The sequence below is a fragment of the Diabrotica virgifera genome, chromosome 1 (assembly GCF_917563875.1).
Source record: "Diabrotica virgifera virgifera chromosome 1, PGI_DIABVI_V3a".
NCBI lineage: Eukaryota > Metazoa > Arthropoda > Insecta > Coleoptera > Chrysomelidae > Diabrotica > Diabrotica virgifera.
In genome coordinates this window covers 231,239,655-231,264,592 of record NC_065443.1, presented here as the reverse complement: position 1 = coordinate 231,264,592, position 24,938 = coordinate 231,239,655, and the positions used below count along the sequence as shown (strand labels likewise).

General features: G+C 33.0%; 1 protein-coding gene across 7 annotated transcripts in view; it reads left to right on the top strand.

Moving 5' to 3' along the window:
• The window catches only part of LOC114339424 (serine/threonine-protein phosphatase 2B catalytic subunit 2-like), a 1,099,401-nt gene that overhangs the window by 194,738 nt on the left and 879,725 nt on the right, over window positions 1-24,938 (top strand). For all 7 annotated transcript variants that reach the window (XM_050647774.1, XM_050647800.1, XM_050647797.1 and 4 more), the window contains exon 2: window positions 8,463-8,666. In XM_050647774.1, the coding sequence (XP_050503731.1) occupies window positions 8,463-8,666 (204 nt within the window). The remainder of the gene's footprint in view (window positions 1-8,462; window positions 8,667-24,938) is intronic.

Here is a 24,938-nt window from a genome sequence, read left to right as displayed (position 1 = left end):
CAGTAGTCGGTTCTGATGGCGTATTCGTATTCAGCAACCCAAAAATCCCCCCGTGTAATCTGTTTGCATCAATTTATTGACAAAGTCACGCTAAACCGCAGAACATGACGTGACCCCAAACACCAGTTGCTCCGGGTGTCGTTATGATGGCATATTCATTTTCAGAAACCCTAAAAACCTTCCTAGAAATCTATTGCATCAATTTGATACCGAAAACCCTCGAAACTCTAGAATATGACGTACCTCAGCAGTGACACAGTGGTTCCAAATGCTGAAAATGAGGTAAAATAAAAAGTTCCTATTTAGGGATTTTCATGTTTACAGTTGCGATTAATGTATATTAATTAGTGATGTAACGAATATTCGTATTCGCATTCGCATTCGCGAATATTCGCATGTTTTTGCATATTCGCATTCGCATCCGCATTCGCGAAATTTGTGCGAATGTTTTGCGAATATGAAAACCAGAAAAAAAATAATTTTAAGATAATATTAGGTTAATAAAATCAAAATCTATTCAGTTCTCATCTTTTTTATTAAGAAAAGGTAACTTAACCTCAAACATGTAGCTACTCTCAAATGGAAATATGCAGGACACAACAGCAGACAAAGAGACGGAAGATGGAATGAAGCGATAACTCACTGGAGACCTTAGGATACAAAAGATGAAGTTGCAGACCACAGACGAGATGGTCGGATGACCTAAAAAGATACGCAGGGACCAGATCGACAGCATTAGCACTGAACCGAGAAGAGTGGAAAAATAAGAGGGAGGCCTACGTGCAACTTTGGACAAATGAAGGGCAATAGATAGATAGAACTTAACCTCGTATAATCACATTATCAGCCTTCACTTTGATTATTTGGTAGTATGTAATAAAGGTTAAGATTCAGATTGATTTACACTAAATATCGATTAACTTTTCATTATAAATTTAGGAAAAATTACAAAAATAAAAACAAAAAAAAACTGAATATTCGCATTCGCATCCGCATTCGCGAATGTCGGTAGCAGATATTCGCATTCGCATTCGTATTCGCGAATGTTCAAAAAATGACATTCGTTACATCACTAATATTAATATCAAAACGTACAGTCATAAGATACAGAATCACATTAATTTAGCTGCCTTTGCATTGCTGGCAGTTGCTTGAATACAAAAGTGTGAATGACGCATATTACATGATTCTGGCAATTGTTGTGTATGTACGGGCTGTTGTACCTAAGTAATAGGTTCTAAATATTGTACCTATGTACTCCAAAAAGAAAATATATTGGTAATCGACAATTTCAAAAGTCCTTTATAATATAAAATTCCATATGCGTTTAAAATATGCGTTTAAAATAAACTTTTCGAATTTTTTTCGGCCATATGGGATTCGCCATTTGGTTTTTCAAAAAAATAATGTCAGATTGGTAATTCCCAAGTATATGAACAATATACGCTTTTAAAGGTTCATGACCACCTTTTCGGCATTTGGAACCACAGTGGGTCGATTTTGATGGCGTACTCGTGTTCAGCGGCTTCAAGAACCTCCATCTAATCTGTTTGTATCAATTTAGTAACGATCACCCTTGAACCTCCAGATAACGTGCCCTAGCAGTGACTTTGGGACTAGGTGCTGCGGGGGGTCGGTTCTGATGGCGTAGTCGTATTCAGCGACCCCAAAAACCCCAGAGTAACAAAATCTAACCCTTAATATACTTATTTTGACGTGTTTATGCATTATGCAATTATGCATTTCCACCCATTTTTCTACAGTAGACTTTTTCCTGACATCATCCTGAACATAATGCAAAAAGTTGCAAGTATCTAGGTACTATATTTAAAAATCGATTTATTCGGGTGTTTTTAGTGTTAAATGCCGTGGTCTAGTACTAGTAGACTGGACAAGGAATGTGAGATTACTAACACAGTCTCTTTTCAACCCTGACCCCCCGGAGGGAGTTTCTGTCTCTGGTCATTTCTTTTAACTCATACATAGGTCTTTTGCATATTCCTGTAATTTGATCGATCCATCTTGTTGGGGATCTTCCTCGTGATCTTCGGCCTTCCACCTTTCCTTGTATAATGAGTCTTTCCATGTTTTCTGTGTTTGCTCTCATAACATGTCCAAAGTATTTTAATTGTTGGAGATGGACTTTACTGGAGAGTCGTTGGTTAACTTTTAGCTCTCTTAAAATTGAATTATTTGTTCTATGGTCGGTCCAAGGAATTCGTAGCATTCGTCTCCAACAGAACATTTCAGTGGCGTCTATCTTTCTTCTTTGCAAATTTCTCAGAGTCCAAGATTCACATCCGTAGGTCAGTATTGGGGACATTAAGCAGCTGATCAACCTCATCTTTAACGCTCTTGAAATTTGACAGTCCTTCCATATTGTGGTCATTTTTGCTATGACGACTTTTGCTAGATCACATCTACGTTTTATTTCTTCCTGTAATGACCCTGTGTTTGTGATTAATGATCCCAGATATAAGTATGAGCTCACAACCTCAAACCGATCAATTGTGATTATGTGTGGATGATTGTTATGTAGTCTATCCACTATCATGATCTTTGTCTTTGATATGTCTAATTGCAGACTAAATATTTGACTTTCGTTTTCAACCAGTCGTATAAGATCAATCAGCTCTGCTTGACTATTTGCAAAAAGGGCTGTGTCATCTGCGAAACGTAGGTTGTTTATTTTATGACCATTTATTGATATGCCTTTTTCCCATCCTTCAAGTGCTCTTCTCATGATATGCTTTCCATATATATTGAATAATTGTGGAGATAGTTTACATCCCTGTCTGACACCCCGTTCTGGATGAAATTCGTTTGAAAGTGTGTCAAGCACTTTAACTGATCTAGTAGTGTGTTCGTAACTAACACAGTAGAAGAGTGTAAATCATAATATAATGAGATGAGAAATGAAGAGATACGGCAACTCATTTTTTAGGGCAAGCTATTTGTAGAGCGAGGACCAGGGAAAAGAAAATTATCTTCACTTCAAAACTTGGGACAGTTATTGATTATATCTACCACCGAACTATTTCGAACACCTGCCTGCAAAGTTAGAATAGCCATGCTGATCGCCAACATCCGGAATGGGTAGGCACCACAAGAAGAAAAGACAACGTGTGTTAATAGAAAATGCTTGGCAGTACAATAATGAATATACATTTGGCAGGATGCGAGAATTTACATAATAGGGTATTAAAAATCACAATAGGTAAAGTGTATCCTGTATGGAATGTGAAAGCTAGATCATGAAGGTTACCATGATAATCAAATTAGAAGCCTTCGAGATGTGGTCATACCGTAGAATGCTCAGAATATCATGGGATCAACGCATTTCAAACAGAGAAGTCTTAAACAGCGTAGGTCAAGACGAAGGTGACTTAATGAAGATGATAAAAAGGAGAAAACGAATATCTGGGGCATATAATGACAGGTAGCCGATAGAGGATACTGCAGTTAATACTCAACGTAAAGATCGACGGTTAAAGAGGTATTGGTAGGATGACATATTCATGACTCCGAAACCTTCGTCAATGGACTGGTTTATCAGCATATGAAATCTTACATGCCGCGCAAGCTCGAAAACGATATCAGCAAATTGTCATCGAAGCTACCCACCCACGCCTAGAATTTGGTAAGGAAGGCCAAGAAATAAAAAATAAGGAAAAATATATTAGTAAATCTGAACTAAAGATATTGAACAAAAAAAAATGAATTTTTAATGGTTCTGCAGACATGCTAGCAAATAGAGAAACGTTTATCATAATGTTATCATGTATTAACCCTTACGAATAAAAAACATTTAATGAATTACAATAAGTTTATCGCATAAGTGAGTGTTTAAGATAAGATCAATTGACGGGTTTCTTTATTAGAGATAACAGCAGAAAATACGCCGGAGCCAAACCCCGTAATTGCTATTTCCCATTTTTTTCATTTACAAAAGAATAATGGTATCGTATGACCCAATTTATTTTTTATTCTTGTATACATTTTTCCAGAAGGGAGCCTGTAGGACGCGCCACGAAGAACCTATTATTATGTCTGTATAATTGGCAGATTTGTCTGTCAATTAGTGTCTCTACTGGCACGTTCTCATGTTGTTTACTACTAATAAAGGCCCATTTATGTCAATTAGGTTAGATAATGGAAGTTACCTAACGGTTTATGTGTTTGTGATCATCCTTTTAAGGCGTTTTTCTGTTATTGCTCTATTAACAGTCCTTTAATGTTGTGTATACACCCATAAAAATATACTTGATAGTAATTCGTATAAATGCCTTCATCGAGAACGTAAATACAATGATGAAAACCAAGAAAAAAAAATGTGTGTGTGTACTTTGTACGCAGGTAAGAAGGTATACTTCTATTATATAATTTCAACGAAATAAATATACTTAACAGTTACAATACCAAAAATTAATAATAATTGCCAAAAATTAACCAAAACTTACCAATACCAAAAATAAAAAAAAAGAGTATGAATCGTCCGGGATTTGAACCCGCGATCTCTCGATCTCTGGTCCAATGCTCTACCAACCGAGCTATCAAGCCCCGTGCTATTGACGTGTCGGATATAATTACACATCACGGTGATAAATAGATCAAAGTGAAATATAAAAATAGATATTTTATTATCTTACGCCCGAGGAAGACAAATCCAAAGACATAAAAATTATAATAAATAATACATTTACTAAGAACACTAATATATTCTTTTAATGACTTATTTGCGCTGATACAAATATAATTTGAAAGATTAGCAACGAACTGCATACTGTTGGTCTATTTCACCCTCGATCGTAAAGAAGTATAACTTCAAAAACGGAATCCATCCTTAAGGACCTCTTGATGTAGATCTCAAAAGCGTTCAATGGAATTTAGATAGAGAGTTAGTTCTGACACTCCCAAGTTTTAATTATTTAATATTCCTCTACAATCTTGATATTCTTCTACAGTCTTGGATAAAAAGTACTTTTTCCGTCGCTTTCTAATATTCCTTTCGAGTATTAGTATTTTAATATTTTCATCTCGGACACGTTTAACTCGATTTGAACTGGTTTGCTTTCTTTGTTCTACCTTTGGTTACTTTATATATATTTTTGCTTCACCCTCTCTAGTACTAAGTTGATAGTATATATTATTTGTATTTGCTTCTTCTTGAGTTTTTGCTACTGCCACTTTGGTTTTCTTTTTGGCTATCTTATAGTTTTGAAAATCTGGGTATGACTGTGGATGGCAACGATTTATACATTAAATATATCGATATATTTTAAAATTTCTTCGATATTTTTATTTCGATATATGTATCGGAACATCTATATCGATATTTGAGATTAAATTTATCGTCCACAAAGAATCTTATCTTAAATTATAAATATCTTTACATTTTTGAAATGCTCAGTATACTATACTAAAGAAATAATCTACATTAACAAGATGTTTCGACCATCATCATCATCATCATTCAACCCGGATCTATACACTGCTGGATATAGGTCTCCCTCAGTCTTTTCAATGTTTCGACCAGTCTGATCTAATTTGAATAGTATTAAAACAGTTATACCTTAAAATATTGTAAAAAATTGCAGGTAGTAAATATTATAATATTTTAACAATGTAGTACAATAGGGCAAGCTGTCTCAACAGTAATAAAATTATCTCAATTTGAATATTTCTCATGTAGTAACCATTATGTGAAATTTTATAATAACTACCTACTATAGATTTTATGATATTATTTACTAAAATTCAAGATAACTGGTGTTCGATGTTTTCCTTTAAATAAATCTACTTTAAAATGTATAATATGTGTCTGAATTGTCAATATGAATGAGTCAAATAAAATTAAATATAAAAGAAGAATTTTTTTTAAGAAGCAACACAAACAAAATTTGTTTAATTTATTAATGTTTTGTATTTTGATAACGATTTCCGAAGTGGAAATCGAAAGGTCAAATAAATTTAATTTCAAACTTAAAATTGTGGCTTATTCCCAATTAAAATAGTTAATTGCATAAGATGCCACAAGAAAATAGTTTCAGAGTTATTTTTTATGTTATTTAATTACCCAAGAATATATCGATATATTGCATATCGATATACTGTTTGCGATATATATCGTATATCGATAAATATCTTCATTCAATGTATCATTATGACACGATATATCGATGTGTAATTTGTTTTTGTCATCCCTAAGTGCCTAAGTCTGTCCGACTCATTTTCTTGGCACTGTTTATATACAGTTTTCTCTTCTACTTTATTTTTCTTCGTTCCGGTAGACTTTTTTTCCGGTATTTTTCTAAGTATCTCTTATAACACTAGCCATATTCCTTCAAATTTATTAGGAGGATTATTTTTTCATGTTGCAGCTGATGCTTTCTACTTTTTTACCTGAATAAACCTTTTTTTTCATCCACTATTTGACTTTTTTTGGCCCTCTCCGTAATTTTGGTTTCGTTTAGATTTTTTACTTCAGTGACCACAGCAGAAGCAACTAATGTTGAAGGCACACAGTCGCACTATTATTATCTTGCAGTCTTTACTACATATTACGTTTCATTTTATAGCTACCACTTTACTATTCTATCTGCTGCCACCTAGTTAAATGCTTAATTGACTATACCGGTAATGAGAAGGCCGTAACTGTTTGAGAGATATATTAAATTTAAGAAAAAAACGCAATTTACAAGAGTAAGGAAAGTAAAACTATAAATACTGCAGAAATAAAAATTATAATCTATTTATAGAAAATCAGAGAAGGTTCCCATTGTTTTCAGTCTGGTGGGATGTAGAATACCATTATGTTGTTTTATATGCCATTGGATTGAAAACTTAGTCTTATAATCTATTTGTTAAAACAATACAAGCTGCTGTGGTATTTGTAGTTACAAATATATCCAGCAGCTTTACATTTGCATTTATTTTACCAATACCTCGCGGGTACTTCGGCCTTTACCCGGGTAATCCTAGGTTTACCCGTTAAAATAACTTTACCTGTAACAGATATACACTGGGGTGCAAAATTAACCGGACACCTTAAAAACGGGTCATTTTTGATGTCTCGAATTTCCTAAACCTGTTGTCCAATTTAAGTGATTTTTAATATGTATAGCCTTATTCCTTATCAATATCGCTGTAATAATATTGTGGCTAAACAGGTAAATTTTCATTCCATACCGGGTGTACCAATGAAACTGTGTTTTTTTCTTAAATTTTTATCACCCTGTGGAATATTCTAGCATTTATAAAATACTCAAATTAAAACCCAACTATAGTCTTATGTTTTTTTCAACATTCTGTTTTTTTTTATTCATTCGCTTAAGTAGGACCATAAAAAAGTTAGGAAATTTAACAACTTGCCATGTTCTTTATCAATACAGAGTGTTTCTAAATAAGTGCGACAAACTTTAAGGGGTAATTCTACATGAAAAAATAATGACAGTTTGCTTTATAAACTTATGTCCGTAAATACTTCATTTCTGAGATAGAGGGTGTTGACATTTTTCTTACAAATTGACGATTTATTTATTGCTTAAAAAACAGTTGAGATATGCAAATGAAATTTGGTGGGTGTTAAGACGTAGTTATTGTACATTTTTTGACATACAAATAAGAATTTAATATTCGCCATTGGCGCTTTTACGGGTAATATAAGCCCTCATATTACCCGTATGGGCGCTAATGGTATATATTAAATTCTTAATTGTATGTCAAAACATGTGCAATAACTACTTCTTAAAGTCCACCAAATTTAATTTGCATACATCTACCGGTTTTAAAGCAATAAATAAATCGTCAGTTTGTAAGAAAACTTTCAACACCTCCTATCTCGGAAACGAAGCATTTGCAGACATATCGTTGATAAAGCAAACTGTCATTATTTTTTCTTGCAGAATTACCCCTTAAAGTTTGCCAATTATTATTTGAAAACACGCTGTATTGATGAAAAACATGGCTAGTTGTTAAAGTACCTAACTTTTTTATTATCCAACTGAAGCGAATGAATAAAAAAAATGTTGAGAAAACATAAAGCTATAGTTGGATTTTAATTTCAGTATTTTATAAATGCTAGAATATTCCACAGGGTGATGCGAAATTTGAGAAAAAAACACAGTTTGATTGATACACCCGGTATACAATGAAAATTTAACTGTTTAGCAACAATACTATTATAGCGATATTGCTAAAGAATAAGCCTATAATATATTAAAAAAAACACTTAAATCGAACAACAGGTTTAGGAACTTCGAGACATCAAAAATGACTCATTTTTAAGGTGTCCGGTTAATTTTGCACCCCAGTGTATTTATTCTAAGTAAGCATCACTGAAGATGAAATTATCATTTCTAAAAAGTTTTGTGATTTAGCCCGAAAGGGTTCTTTTTAATAGATGTACCTTTTATAGAGGATTTTTTTTATTTTTACTAATATTGGGTCATCTTCTTTTTCAGCGGTACCGTTTCCACCGAGTAATAAACTAACAGTAGCCGAAGTATTCGACCCTCGGACGGCGAAACCGCGACCGGATACGTTGAAGCAACATTTCATACTGGAAGGCCGCATTGATGAGGCGGCGGCACTACGGATCATCAATGAAGGGGCGGCATTGCTCCGAGCTGAAAAAACTATGATAGACATAGAAGCTCCCGTCACAGGTGAGTCCATTCATCGTTTTATTAAAATATACTGTTACTTATAGACCAGACAACTAACGATTTTCCATGACACGCGTTAATACCGGTATTTGCTTTTGATAAATTTGGTGATAGCAATATTAGGGCATTATTATGGGGCAGTCAATGAGGGTATTTGGCTCCGAATGCCGTCCTACTACATCGATTTACTTGATATTTTCACAGTAAGTAGGGAATAGCTCAAGAAACAAAGTCTACCCTATGCCGATGTGCGCTTTTATCTTGGGGGTGGTTCCCACCCCTTCTCGGGGGTGAAAAATGTTTTGGTTAAAATAGCCACGGAAGAGGCTAGAGAACCTAATTTTAAGCAAAAACTGTTCTATAATTATTTTTGAAAACTCAATACTTTTTGAGTAATTCGTGGTTGAAAATTGGCCGTTTTCATTGAAAAATTACACCTTTCCGGACGGATTTTTGCGGATATTTTAAAAACTATGCATCTAACAAAAAACTATATAAAATATTTCTGTAGGTTATAAAAAACATAGAGATTCTTTCCTTCATAAATCTTCTAGTTAAAATACAAAGAGGGATATGGTAGGTAAAAAGAGTTTGTTTTTTGCTGCATGCTCAAATGGGTGTAGTCAACTGGAAATAACAGAGAAACTGTCGATTTTATTTATATAATGATACTAATATCTTTTGTAGTGCTTAAAAAGACCTTTAAAATCAGCAATACTAAATGCCGATTGCATTCAAACTAAGCGAGATATTCTGCAAAACATTGATGACTAATGTATTTTCAGAAGAAGGTAGAAGTATATTTAACCCCTCATCCATCAGATTTTAAATACATCGTTTTCCTTCTACAATACTTTTTATTGTAGTGTTATTTCTATGTTCAAAAAGTTGGACTGGATTAAAATGAATGGTTTTTGAAAAAAAATAAGCTCAATCATTTTAAAATTTTCTTAAAAATCTTCCTTTTCCTCCATGTAACTCTGTTATTTGAAAAAAATAAGAGATACGAAAAAAAGATACCACACAAAAATGTAGTGTTTTTTCAGATACAAATTTCTTTTTTATTTTTCATTACTGTATCTCTTATCATTTTCAAGTTACATGGAGAAAAAGGAAGATTTTTAAGGAAATTTAAAAATGCTCTCTATAACTGGATCTTTTTTTTCAAAAACCATTCATTTTAAACTCGTACAACTTTTTGAACATAGAAATAACACCATAATAAAAGGTATTGTGGAAGGAAAACGATGCATTTACATTTTGAAGGATGGGGGTTAAAATTGCTTCTCATTGTTTCTTAAAATACATTAGTTATCAATTTTATTTGCAGCATATCTCGCTTAGTTTTAATGTAATGCACCTTTAATATAGCTCGCTTTAAAGGTCTTTTCAAGTACTACAAAAAGTATTGGTAGCATTGTACACCTAAAATCGACCGTTTCTCTGTTATTTCAAGTTGAATACACCAATTTGAGAATTTACCAAAAAACAAACTATTTTCACCGACCATATCTCTTTTTGTATTATAACTAGAACATTTATGAAGGCAAGTGTGTTTGTTTTTTTTTATAACCTACAAAAATGTTTAATATAGTTTTTTTAGTTAGATGCATAGTTTTTAAGTTATTCGCAAAAAATCGTTCGAAAAGTTATTATGTTTCAATGAAAATGGCCAATTTTCAACCACGAATATCGCAAAAAGTATTGAGTTTTCAAAAAAAATTATAGAACAGTTTTTGCTTATAATTAGGTTATCTAGCGAATTCCGTGGTAATTTTAATCAAAAAATTTTCCACCCCTAAGAAGGGGTGGGAACCACCCCCAAGATTAAAGCTCACATCGGCATAGGGTAGACTTTGAATTAAGAGATAAGTAGAGGCTAGGCCCAAAATTTCATTAAAATCCATGCAGTAGGATATAATTCGGAGGGAATATCCTATTCTTGTTCCCATTGACTGGCGTATATGGAATAAACAAAATATCCAAAAGATTAAACGTCACTCTTTTTTCTTGACTAGGGTAGACCAGTCTAATGCGAAGAAATCATTGAGTTCGCTTAAAAATCTTATAAGGATATTTTAATTTTCTAAAAAGTATATGAAGGGGAGCTAACCACAAATCCGTGAAGACGTAGGTACAGCTGATTTTGCCTTGCTTTTTTAAACAATCTTAAAAAGTTATTTTATCTTCTTTCTTCATGCAAGTCTTCAAACAACCTCTTGGCTAACTCGTTAGGATGTACATACACTCTTTCGCGATATGTTGCACTATATTCACCTATTACTTCTTGCACTGTTGGGATTGCTAAGTCTCGTTGTATCACTGAGTTGGGTACGTAGTACGGAGCATCAAGAATCAGCTAGAATGTTGCTATTAGAAGCTGTTCCCCAGAGCTGGATACCGTAGGTCCAAATGGGCTTTATAATGGCTTTGTAGACCAGTAGTTTGTTTTCTAGAGACAACTTAGAGTTTCTGCCGATGATCCAGTATAGACGGCTTAGCTTTAGTCCTAACTGTTTGCGTTTAGTGAAAATATGTTTTCGCCATGTTAGTCTTCTCTCTAGGTGGATTCCCAAGTATTTTACATCTTTGGCTTGAGGTAAATTGTTGTTGTTAGGTTGTACTGGTGGGCAACTTTCTTTACGGAGTGTAAATATTACATGTGTAGATTTTAGTTCATTTGCTTTCATGCGCCATTTCGACAGCCATTTTTGGGTCTTCGTGTGAAGAGAGAGCAGCTGTAGTTAAGAGGTGTAGTGCTCTAAAAATCGGTTCAGATATGCAGATGAAATTTCGTAGCTTTTAAGAGGTAGTTATTGCGCAATTTTTGACATAAATTAAGAATTTTATGTTTATTAACATACAATTAAAAATGTTTATACCCGTATGCACGCCAATGGTGAATATAAAATTCTTAATTGTATATGAAAAAATGCGCAATAACTACCTCTTAAAACATACCAAATTTCATTTGCATATCTCAACCGGTTTTAGAGCAATAACTAAATCGTCAGTTTGTAAGAAAAAATTCAACATCCCGTATCTCGGACACAAAGCATTTGTGGACGTATGTTTATAAAGCAAACGGTCATTATTTTTTCATGCAGAATTACCCCTTAAAGTTTGTCGCACTTATTTAGAAACACCCTGTATTGATGAAGAACACGGCTAGATTTTAACGTACCTATCTTTTTTATTATCCAACATAAGCAAATGAATCAAAAAAGAAAATGTTAAGAAAGCCTAATGCTACAATTGAGTTCTAATTTCAATATTTTATCTATGTCATAATATTCCACAGAGTGTTCCGAACTTTAAGGAAAAAACACAGTGTGATTGTTACACCCGGTATAAAATGACATTTACCTGTCTAGCAACAATATTGTTACATTGATATTCTTTTTAATAATTAGGCTTTAATATACTAAAATAATCACTCAATCAGACAAAAGGTTTAGGAAATTCGAGACATCTAACATGTCCCATTTTTAAGGTGCTCCGTTAATTTTACCGGTGCGTAAAACGAATAATAACAACGGTGTGTAATAACGAATTTTGTATGTATATTAGGGTGGATCGAAAAACGGGTTTTTTCTGTTATACAATTCTAATAGCACGGAAAACTTGCGCATAGACGTCATTATAAAGGGAAAAATAATAAAAATTTTTTTTTTTCAAATTTGAAATCGCGCAGAAGGCCTAAAGTTACAAAAAAAGACAAAATACCGGTAATTTTCAAAAACACGTAAAATTACAAAAAAAAGTCTGTTTTCGTTCTAATAGTGAAAAAAGTGTTGTCAAGAGTGTCCTTAATGCATACAAAAAATAATTAGACCTGTTCCCGTTTATCTGAATTCGCGCAAAAAGCCTAAAGTTGCAGGTTGTTTCGTAAAATAACGATATTGCATTATTTTTGACGATTTTTAGACATATTCCAAAACCATACCATTTGTATTTTTAATTTGTAATAGTATGAAAACCATTCAAAATTGTTTTCCTAATCCATAAAAAATACTTTCAGACCGGATATTCCTTAACTGTATTCGCGCAAAAGAATAATGCTTATTCCCCTTCGCCGGCACCGAGTGGACTCGCCCACCCGTAGTTGAACTCGCACACGTTACTACTTGATCAGTGAGCCAGGTGGTAAATACACTGGTCATGTCACACCAAAGAAAGGGACCGCCAATGAAATTGCATACAGTATTTAAGAACACTTAGAAAGGAAGGAATTTGGTATAAGTGCAGTAGAGGCCATCGGATGTGATGGAACAGTCACAAACACTGGATGGAAAAGCGGTGTTGTACATAACATTGAAGTTAAGTGTCGTCGTCCTTTACAATGGTTTATCTGCTTGCTACATTTCAACGAGTTACCTTATAGGCATTTGTTTGATCACTTGGATGGAACGACAACAGGACCAGTTTCATTCAGCGGTCCAATTGGAAAACAACTCCATGGCTGTGAGAAACTCCCTGTTGTAGATTTTGGGCCGATCCAATCAGAAGAAGTCATTGATATCACTAAAACCGATCTGAGTAAAGATCAGCAGTAACTCCTAGATATTGTCAGAGCGGTCAACACAGGAATCTGTAATCCAGAATTGGCTGCTAAGAATCCTGGACGCATCAGTCACTCTGGTTGGCTAACCTGTGCTAACCGGGTTTTAAGATTGTTTGTCTCCCAAACTACTCCAACAATTGAGTTACAGACTCTTGCAAATTACATAGTGAAGACATATGCACCTGTTTGGTGTGATATAAAGAAAAACTACACTGTGAAAGATGGACCGAGGCATATTTTGAAGGTATTAAAACAACCAGACATCTACCGGACAATATCAAGAAAATCCTTGATCCAGTAGTTCAAAGGAACGCATTCTTCTGCCACCCTGAAAATATGATGTTGGCTATCATAATGGATGAAAGACCACACACTAGGGAACTTGGCTACAGGAGGATCCTAAAATCCAGTAATGAGCCATCAGCTGGAGGATGCGTTAGGGACTTTAAAATACCTTCAATAAATTTTAGTGCAAACGACTATACCGAACTTATTGATTGGTCAATCTGTAAGTTAACACCACCGCCACAACTGTCCAAGATACCAATTGCACATATTACTTCTTTATTGAAAGACAAAATTTTACCAGAGCTTAAATACCTCAAATTCCCATGCCACACCCACACCCAGTCAGTTGAGAGGTGTGTAAAACTGGTTACAGAGGCAGCAGAAAAATTGTGCGGGCTTGAAAATCGAGATGGCTATATTCGGGCTATACTTTAAAATCAAGGCAACTGATGCCCACATTTAATTCAAAGTCAGAATTTAAAGGGGCTTCTATGTAAATAACCTTTTGCCTACAACAAATACATACATAGTACAGAGTAAATAATTACTGTAAGTATTGTAAATAACATTCACCCTGGTTGGTTGGTTGGGTAGGGTGGGGGTGGGCCTCGCCTTGCAGCCACGTCCTCGTCGTGAGTCCTGGGTCATTTCAGCACAGATTAAATGTTGAAATGAGCTGAGAGCTGCAATATGATGTGTTGGCTAATAAATTTGTTTGTAAATCACTTGTTATAGTCTTATTACAAACCTTAATGTGTTAAAAAACACTCATCAGATATGGAAAACCGCGTTTTTACGGGACTGTACAACTTACGTATACTACACTTTAGACCTATTGCGCGAATACAGTTAAGGAATAATAGGTCCGAAAGTATTTTTTATGGATTAGGAAAACTATTTTGAATAGTTTTTACACTATTACAAATTAAAAATACAATTTGTATGGTTTTGGCACATGTTTAAAAATCGTCGAAAATAATGAAATATCGTTATTTTACGAAACAACCTGCAATTTTATGCTTTTTGCGCGAATTCAGTTAAACGGGAATGGGTCTAATTATCTTTTGTATGCATTAAGGACACTCTTGACAACACTTTTTTCACTATTAGAACGAAAACAGACTTTTTTTTGTAATTTTACGTGTTTTTGAAAATTACCGGTATTTTGTCTTTTTTTGTAACTTTATGCCTTCTGCGCGATTTCAAATTTGAAAAAAATTTTTTTTTATTATTTTTCCCTTTTTAATGACGTCTATGCGCAAGTTTTCCGTGCTATTAGAATTGTATAACAGAAAAAACCCGTTTTTCGATCCACCCTAATGTATATATCGGTTTTAGAACGTCTTTCGACGTTGTCCGATGCCTAACTTCCACGTCCTTCTATCATCCCATTGGCCATCTCTAAGATCCCTTGTACTCATTGCTTTGGTTACCCCTTCTTTCCATGTCTTGTTGGGTCTTCCTCGTTTTTTGCGGTTTGGTGGTACCCACTGCATGATCTTTTTGGGCAATCTTGTGTCTTCCATTCTTTGAACATAACCATACCAAGTCAACTGTTTCCTCTCAATGTCTGTTGTTAAGTAACCATCTATTCCAATTCGTCGTCTTACTTCCTCATTTCGAACTCTTTCCCTACGGGATATACCTAACGATCTTCTAAACACATCCATTTCTACAGCTTCTAATTTTTTCCTGTTTTTCTCGGTTATTCTCCAAGTTTCTGCTCCGTAAAGTAGGCTGCTTTTAATAAGTGTTTCATAGAAATTGTATTTTCGCTGTATTCCTATTTCGGAGCTCCAAAGTATTCCATTTAGGCAGCCAATTGTTGTTCTAGCTTGTGTTAGCCTTTTCTTTATTTCCTTGTCTTTTTTTCCCGTTCTATCGAAGATTACTCCCAGGTACGTGTATTCACTACAGGATGTGATTTGTTCATTATCCTCTAGTTAGATATTGGATAGCTCAGCTCCTATGGATAGGTATTTAGTTTTAGTTTAATAACGAATTTTAAAAATTAGAGAACGGACACAAATATTATACCGGGTGTCCACTTATATTTTCCCCCATTTTAACTGCATATAACTTCTAAACGACCCAAGATGCGGTTTTTGCTGAAATGTTTTATTTTAGTAAAAGTTTTGTCTGAATGGATTTAGTTTTTTATATCGCTCTCAATTACGAAAAGAAAATGGCGGAGTTTTGAAAAAAAAACTTTGTTGACTGTTTTTTAAAGGAACCCTCAGTATAATTTTTTGTAAATTTAAAGGAAAGTCATTCACCTGTCCAGCGATATAAAGTTTTTAAAATCGGTTGTCAAATAACTGAGTAATTAATTTTTAAAGTGATAGGTGCAACGTAGATATCTCATGATAACTAAATAACATAACTAAGCAAATTGATACTATGTTATGTGATTTTCACATTGCATCTCCCATTTTAAACATTAATTGCTCAGTCGTTTGACAACTGATTTGAAAAACTTTATATCGCTGGATAAGTAAATGACCGTTCTTTCAATTTACAAAAAAATATACTGGGTGTTTCAATAAAAAAAGTCAACCACGTTTTTTTTCAAAAATCTGCCATTTTTTATTTAAAAGCGATATAAATCGATTCAAACAAAACTTTTACTAAAAGAAAACATTTCAGCGAAAACCGCATGTTTCTACCTTGCGTCGTTTAGAAGTTATAGGCAGTTAAAATAACGCAAAAAATGGAAAACATACCTACTAAGTTGTGAGATAAAAGAGATAAAATGGGTAGAGGTGAGAACTTTAGCCATAAAGAACCTATAAATTTACATTCTATTTATTGTTTCCCACCTTTAGACGTGTCGGACGAGTTTGGCAACTGCCACTGTGATAGTGACAGTTTTAGTTGACCTACTCAACTGATAGGTCTAAAGATGGGAAACAATAAATATAATGTAAATTTATAGGTTTTTATAGCGAAATTTCCCAACTGTGCTAGTGTCATTTCTTTTTATCTCCCAACTTCATATGTTTTCCAACTTTTAAGTTATTTTACCGGTTATTATCGCGCTGATCACTGTATTAGGGCATTAGCACTAAAAACACTGTAATAAATCGATATTTAAATACAGAACCTAGAAACTTGCAACTTTTTGCATTATGTTATAGGATGACGTCAGGAAAAAAGTCTACTATACAAAAATGGGTGGAAATACGTAACTGTACTTTAAAGTGCATAAAATGCATCCAAAATTGCATACACATACATGCCAAAATAAGTAAACTACGGGCCAGGTTTTGTTATTCAGGGGGTTTTTTGGGGTCACTGACCACTAATACGCATCAGAACCGACCAACCAATGCACCTGGTGCTTAAATTGATGTAAAGAGAATACTTGGGGGTTCTTGGGATAGCTTAGCCCGATACGTAATCAGAACCGACCCCCGAAGCACCTAGTGCCCAGGGTCACTGCTGAGGCCCGGTCATCATCTGGAGTTTCCAGGGTTTTCAACACTAAATTGATACAAACAAATCACTCGGGAGGTTTTTGGGGTTGCTGAGCACGAATATGACCTCAAAACCGACCCTCGGAGCACCTAGTACCCAGGGTCACTGATATGCGCGTCATCTTCTAGAATTTCGGGGGTTTTCGGTTTACGGAGGTCGGTTCGGATGACGTATTTTTGTTCAGCGATCCCAAAAGCCTCTGAGTTATCTATCTGTTCGCATCAATTGGGTGCCGAAAACCCTCTAAACTCCCGATGGGGTGCCTTAGCAGTAATACTGGGCAGTATGAGCATCGAGGGTCGGTTCTGATTGCGTATTTGTTTTCAGCGACCCCAAAAACCTCCTGAATAACAAAATCTGGCCATGAACATACTTATAGTCTAAGAGCTAGTGAACCCTCCGAGTAACGGTCTTCCTGTAAGGCTAGAAATTTGTATAGTGATAATTCATAGCACACCATGGTTAAAAGCCATGACCTGGCAGGCATCAGCCCTGCACGTGTATATACCAAGTGAATCGAAAAGTGCATAGTTAAGGGGAAAAATAAACTTTCTCCTGTAAAGTTTAAACTTAAGTATGTGTTTGAGTAAGTCATTTAGAAGAAATGTGTACAATGACAGGCGATTTTGAACAGCATAAGACCTTGCCAGGTGAGAGGAAAGATTAGGGGTTTTTCCTAAAATTATCTTTTTTACATCGAACAAAGTTTTTTTTAGGTTTTTTGAATCATTCCAAACAGAAATGGTCTGTGTGACTTTTCTCTTAGGTTTATAGTTTTTGTTATATAAGCGATTAAAAATTTTGAAAATTGCGAAATCGGCCATTTTTAACCCTAAATCGAACATTAAACTAAAAATTTCAATTTTGCCAAGGTAGATAGATATTCTTTAAACATTGATTGATGAAACCCCACAGAGTTTTTTGCAATACAATATCGAAAACCGCTTTGTTTTTTAATTGCTAATCAAGCGGGCGCGACACTCTAGTATAAGTGAGGACGTTTGAGTTTACATAAATTCATTATCTCGACAATGGGCAAATTTGAAGATAAATCCTCAGACAGGTCGATTTTTCTTCTTAAATTGGGTTTTTTGGCATATATATATACAGCGTGTCTACTTGAGTTGGAAACATATGGGAAACTTTTTTATTATTAATTTTACGAAAAAAAGTTATTCTTTATAAAAAGTTCTGCATGCCCCAAAACCTAAGATTCAATCATCAGATATCAAATTTTCTGAATATTATACGAGGTATGTCAAAAAATATGAACTTCGTTCAAGAGTAAAGTACCTTTATTTCTCTCAATATCGAAAATGCTTATTCTGAAAAGTTGTTTGGAAATAAAAACTAAGCTCAAATATGCAATTACATGCTTCTAATTGGAAAAAAATATTTTCCAAATTTTTCTCAAATTTATTGATACTAACTTCGTTTTGATTCATTACACATACGATAACTCTTTTATTATTACTTTTACGAAAAAAAGGTATTCTTTATAAAAAGCTCTGTAGGTCATAAGGCCGAAGATGCAACCAACAGATATCACATTTTATTAATTTTATACGAGTTATGTCAAAAAATATGAATTTCACTCAAGAGTAAAGTACCTTTATTTTTCACAATATTGAAAACAGTTATTAAAAAAGTTGTTTAGAACTAAAAACTATGTGTCAATATGCAATTACATCCTTCTAATTGAAATACTGTGAAATATAAAGGTGCTATAATATTGAGCGAATTTCATATTTTTTGACACACCTCGTATAAAATTAATAAAAGTTGATATATCATGGTTGTGTCTTAGATTTTAGACCATGCAAAGCTTTTTACGAAGAATAACTTTTTTTCGTAAAATGAATAATAAACGAGTTATCATATTTGTAATAATTAAAAACAATGTTGGGTATCCTTAAATTTGAGAAAATTTTTTTTTTCAATAAGAAGCATGTAATTGCATATTTGATCTTAGTTTTTAATTCCAAACAACTTTTTATCATAAGAATTTTCGATATTGAGAGAAATAAAGGTACTTTACCCTTGACCGAAATTCATATTTTTTGACATACCTCGTATAATATTCAGAAAATTTGATATCTGATGATTGAATCTTAGGTTTTGGGGCATGCAGAACTTTTTATAAAGAATAACTTTTTTTCGTAAAATTAATAATAAAAAAGTTTCCCATATGTTTCCAACTCAAGTAGACACGCTGTATATATATATATATATATATATATATATATATATATATAATACTAGTACGTCATCCATCTGGACATGATGACCTAATCGATGATTTTTTTAAACGAGAGTAGAGTAGGGGTTGTGTGATAGCACATTTGAAAGGTTATTTAATTTTCTATTCAGTAATATAAACATTAACATAATTATTTATACAGGGTGTACAAAAAAAAATTTTATTAAATTTATTTAGACTACAATAAGAAAAATTTTTTTGTACACCCTGTATAAATAATTATGTTAATGTTTATACAACTGAATAGAGAATTATATAACCTTTCAAATGAGCTATCACACAACCCCAACTCTCATTTAAAAAAATCATCGATTACGTCATCACGTCCAGATGGATGACGTCACTAGTATTATATATATATGTATATGCCAAAAAGTCCCAACTTTTAAATAAAAATCGACCTGTCTGAGAATTTCTCTTCAAATTTGCCCATTCTCGAGATAATGAATTTATGCAAACTCAAACGTCCTCACTTATACTACAGTGTCGCGCCCGCTTGATTAGCAATTAAAAAACAAAGGGGGTTTCGATATTGTATTGCAAAAACTCTTCGTGATTTCATCAATCGATGTTTAAAGAATATCTACCTGCCTTGGCAACACTGAATTTTAAATGTCCGATTTAGGGTTAAAAATGGCCAACTTTGCAATTTCAAAATTTTTAATCGCTTATATAACAAACACTATTAACCTAAGAGAAAAGTCACTAAAGACCTTTTCTGTTTGGAATGATTCAAAAAACCTAAAAAACTTTGTTCGATGCAAAAAAGATAATTTTAGGAAAAACCGATTTTTGATTCACCTGGTATATACTCGTGCAGGGCTGATGCCTGCCAGGTCATGGTTTTTAGCCATGGTGTGCTATGAATTATCACTATACAAATTTCTAGCCTTACAAGAAGACCGTTATTCGGAGGGTTCACTAGCTCTTAGACTATTATTTTGATATGTGTCTTCACTTTTGGATGCATTTTATGCACTTTTAAGTGCAATGGTGCATTTCCACCCATTTTTTTAGACTTTTTTCCCGACGTCGTGTCATCTTGAACACAATGCACAAAGTTTCAAGTGTCTAGGTGTTGTATTTAAATATCGATTCATTTTATGCTAAATGGCCTGGTCTATATACCAAACTTTACTCATCTCTGTTTGCCAACTGTCAAGCCAGCGTTCAAGTTAGCTTTGCTTTTCGCAAACGTTACATCGTCGGTGATTAGTTACTGTAATCACGAAAACCGTTTTAGTAAGCCATCTTACACTATGAATATTTTAACTCACTTATACCACCACGCGTCGTGTAATATTGTGAAGAGCGGGATGAAGTGCTAATTCTTAGTCAAGATTGACGTTTGGCTGACACGTTCAGCGTGTTACTAAAATGTATTTCAGTTGTTGACTGCCTGTATCCCGTTGTTTGTGTAGGTAATGTGCGAAATTTCCATATGATGAGAATATATGTCGTCTTGCTTTATTTAAGGGTGTGGTATTTTGTAGTCGATGTAACAATCAAATAAATAAAACTAAATGATCGAAAGATAAGAATTTAAGCAAGGAAAAGTGGCCTGATGGAACAAAGACGTCGTGAAATGAAAGAACTACAAACAAAACATGACGAGTTAATGTACACAAAAAAATTAAATTATCTACACTCGGAGAAAAAGAACATCTCCTCTTATGAGAAACTCCAAAGGTAAAATATTTCTCGACTTGACAAAAAGAACTTGACAAATGGACTAATTATATAAAGGATATATTTTTTTACAAAAATATATTAAAAAAAGCAAAGAAAACACGAAAGAAAGCAATTTTGTTTTTTGACCCATATTTTTTTCCACGGGATATAGGTATTGACATTGCTTTATAGAAAAAAATCCGTCTTTCCTCTTTAAAATGTTGTTTAGTAGAAGTCTTTAAGATTGATAGTTTCCAAAATATGATTTTTCAAAATTCGCCACTTATAGAATTTTTGGGCTATTTTCCTTATCTTTTCGCAAACATTGTTCTGTAACTTTTTTCTACGCAGCTCTAGGTGTAACCAATGGTACATTTAGTAGGAATAGAAGGTAATTACCTTTAAAATGGTGTATTGTGTATTGTATAAATAAGGTTTTACGACTATTTTTAATCAAGTTATGGTTTTTTAAAAATTTATACTTTTATTTGATATTTTTACGATTATTTTTTATATTTCTCATTATAACTTTTTTTCTTGGACATTTAGATATATATATATTGTTCGATAAAAGATAGTCTATTTTCTTTACTTGAAAATTGTGTATTGTAAAATATTATAGGACTATTTGTAAATAAGATACCCGTGGGGTATCCAATGGTATCCGTACTTTGAGAAAAATTTTGAGATTTTTTTTTCAATTAGATGAATATAATAATTGCATATTAGAACCTAATTTTTAATATCTCATAACTTTTTTTAGTATCATTTTCTCGATATTCTGAAGTATAAAGGTACTTTCCTCTTGAGCAAAATTCATATTTTTTAACATACCTCGTATACCTACTATTGATAAAATTTGATATCTGATGATTGCATCTTAGGTTCTAGAATATGCAGTAGTATGAAAAAAAGTTATGGAGAAAAAAACAAAATCACTTTCTTTCGCATTTTTTTTACTTAGTTTTTTAAATGTATTTTTGTAAACAGAAATATTGTTGACTTTGAAAGGTGATATTTCGATAGTAAAATGAATGTGGAACAATTTTTCTGTAGACGTTTTTGTACCAAAAATGCATATAACTCACCCTAGCGCAGCCTGTGCCTAGGGACTAATTCACCCCTTTCTCAAAAACGCACCCCTCTAAATGGTAAAACTCCGCGGTTTTTTCATATCTAGAGGTCCATTGACCATATGCAATAATAAAACCCGGTTAGCGTTGTAGTTCCTTTCCAAAGTACATAATCAATAGTCTATTATTGAAGAAGCAATTATAATTATTACAGTGTTTATGTATGTATAACAATAGATCGGTATGAACTGATACTATATAGGGTGAGGCAGATAACTGGCCTATTAGAAATATCTCGAGAACTAAAGGCAACAGAATCATGAAAATTGGAATAAAGGGGTTTTGAAGGATGATCTATTAAATGAAAATATTTTCATCTCTTTGCAACTTCCGGTTATACCGGAAGTTGCTTATAACTTCGTTTTTTTTAAAGGGACACCCTGCATATTTTTACATTTTTAGATTCTCTTCGATGTCTTCGTTCTTAAAATATGAGGTTTTGTAATATTATACAGGGTATTTTAAAAGATAATTACGTTTTTTTATTAATTTCGTAGCAACATTCACTCCCTGTAGAATTGTAGTAGTTTGACATCTAAAACTCTACTTACGTTCAAATGATTTTTAATATACTCTACTGTTGTTAAGAATCATTAGTATAGCTAAATTTTTAATTTTAGTATACAGTGTTGGTCGAAACTCGGAATGAGTATTTTCTGAGTTTTCTTAAATGGAACACCCTGCATTTTTGTATTGTAATGAATTGATATTGTATGGTACTTTTTTATTTCTTAAGCATTCCCTATACCTAACTGCTTTAATTTGTGAGTTATTGGTGATTCAATCTAAACATTAATTGCAACAAAAAATACGTAAAATTTTGTTAGTTTGGCCGTAAAAATACTCAATCCCAAATAATTTTTCAGAAATAAATACATATTAATCCAGACTGGTCCTTAAAATTACCAATAATGGTTTAGCTATCAAAATACCTACGTAGTTAAGATTGTTGGTTCGATTAACAATTAAGCACAAATTAAAGCAGTTAGGTATAGGGAATGCTTAAGAAATAAAAAAGTACCATAAAATATCATTTCATTACAATACTAAAATACAGGGTGTTCCATTTAAGAAAACTCAGAAAATACTCATTCCGAGTTTCGACCAACCCTGCATACTAAAATTAAAAATTTAGCTATACTAATGATTCTTAACAATAGTAGAGTATATTAACAATCATTTTAACGTAAGTAGAGTTTTAGATGTCACACTATTACAATTCTACAGGGTGTGAATATTGCTACGAAATTAATAAAAAAACTTAATTATCTTTTAAAATACCCTGTATAATATTACAAAACCTTATATTTTAAGAAAGAAGACATCGAAGAGAATCCAGAGATGTAAAAATATACAGGGTGTCCCATTAAAAAACGAAGTTATAAGCAACTTCCGCTATAACCGGAAGTTGCAAAGAGATGAAAATATTTTCATTTAATAGATCATCCTTCAAAACCCCTTTATTCCAATTTTCATGATTCTGTTGCCTTTAGTTCTCGAGATATTTCTAATAGGCCCTTTATTTGCCTCACCCTGTATAAAAAATTGAAACGTATAAAGAAAACAAAAGGTAACTATTATAGTTGGTCTGTGAATATGAACGTTAGTAAAACTGACAATATATTGAAAGGTCCACTTATAATTTTTAATGAAATGCTGTAAGAGATTAGGCTCTGACAATGAAAATCCCACAGCAACCGGACAGTGGAAGAGATAAATTTTATTGATCTCCTGAGAATCGTAAAAAATGGCAAAAATCGTGCAAAGTTTATCAATTTAAGAGCTTTTGTGGAAACTAACTACAACTGCGTCAAAATTTAAAAAAAAAATGAAACGAAATCTACACTCTTCGCATCTAAACCGTGTTTTGTTCTTTTAATCTTTGTCGATAGGACACTCTGATATTTAATTTTTACTGTTGAGTCAATGCATATTTTATTAACAAAAAAAAAAAAATGATTTCGCGCGCGTAGCTGACGTTCAAAATCGCCAATTAAAAAAACAGTGAGAGAACGGTTCATTCTGCATACAAAGTTAGAATAAACATTTTTGTTTTATTCAAAATTCAGCTCAATTTCTTTAGTTCAGAGAAATAAGGAAAAAAATGTCCTGTTGGTGACACAACCCCCTCCAGGCCGAAACCAAATTTTTTGAGTAGTATGGACTATCTATATTAATAACCTATATGTTTCCTGCAGCCGATTTTGATGATATACATAGTTAAAAACAAATTAAGATAAAAAATCGGTAAATTTTCGCTTTTTTCGTCTACTACCAAAAAGTTAGCATTTTAAACAACTTTGAGAGTAAGAAACTCATAAATCGTATAAAATACTTCAATATGGCGTTCGCTGAATATGTCTATCTTTATTGGTTGCTTAAAAAATTGCAAAATAAATCATAAATTTTGAGTTTTGATAAATATTCATAAATTATGTAAAAACTAACTTAAAACCTTCTTATTACACAGAATGCTGAGACTTCTGGTGCTTAAATCAAACCCTTAATTTCAAAGCAATTGGTCAAAAATTTTAAAAGTTATTTAATTTGTTTATCCCAAATTAATTTTTTTTGCAACACTATAAGTCAGAAAATGATGAAGATTCAGTAATACTTTGGATAGTTTATGAAAGAAGAAAATTTACACTATTAATTTATTTAAAAAAAAAGTGACAAAAAATAATTCTAAATATTTCAAAATTATTTTGTAAGAACATGGGAATTAAAAAAGGGGGGGCTAACTTCGTCCCTAATTGTCCTAGTACAATTGTTTTTCTTTCTAAATGTGTATAAAAATTCAGTCTTTCAAAATATGAAAAAATAATTTTTCTACGGGTAACGGTTAAAAAGTTATTCTAATTGTTTATAAGTAAGCAAAA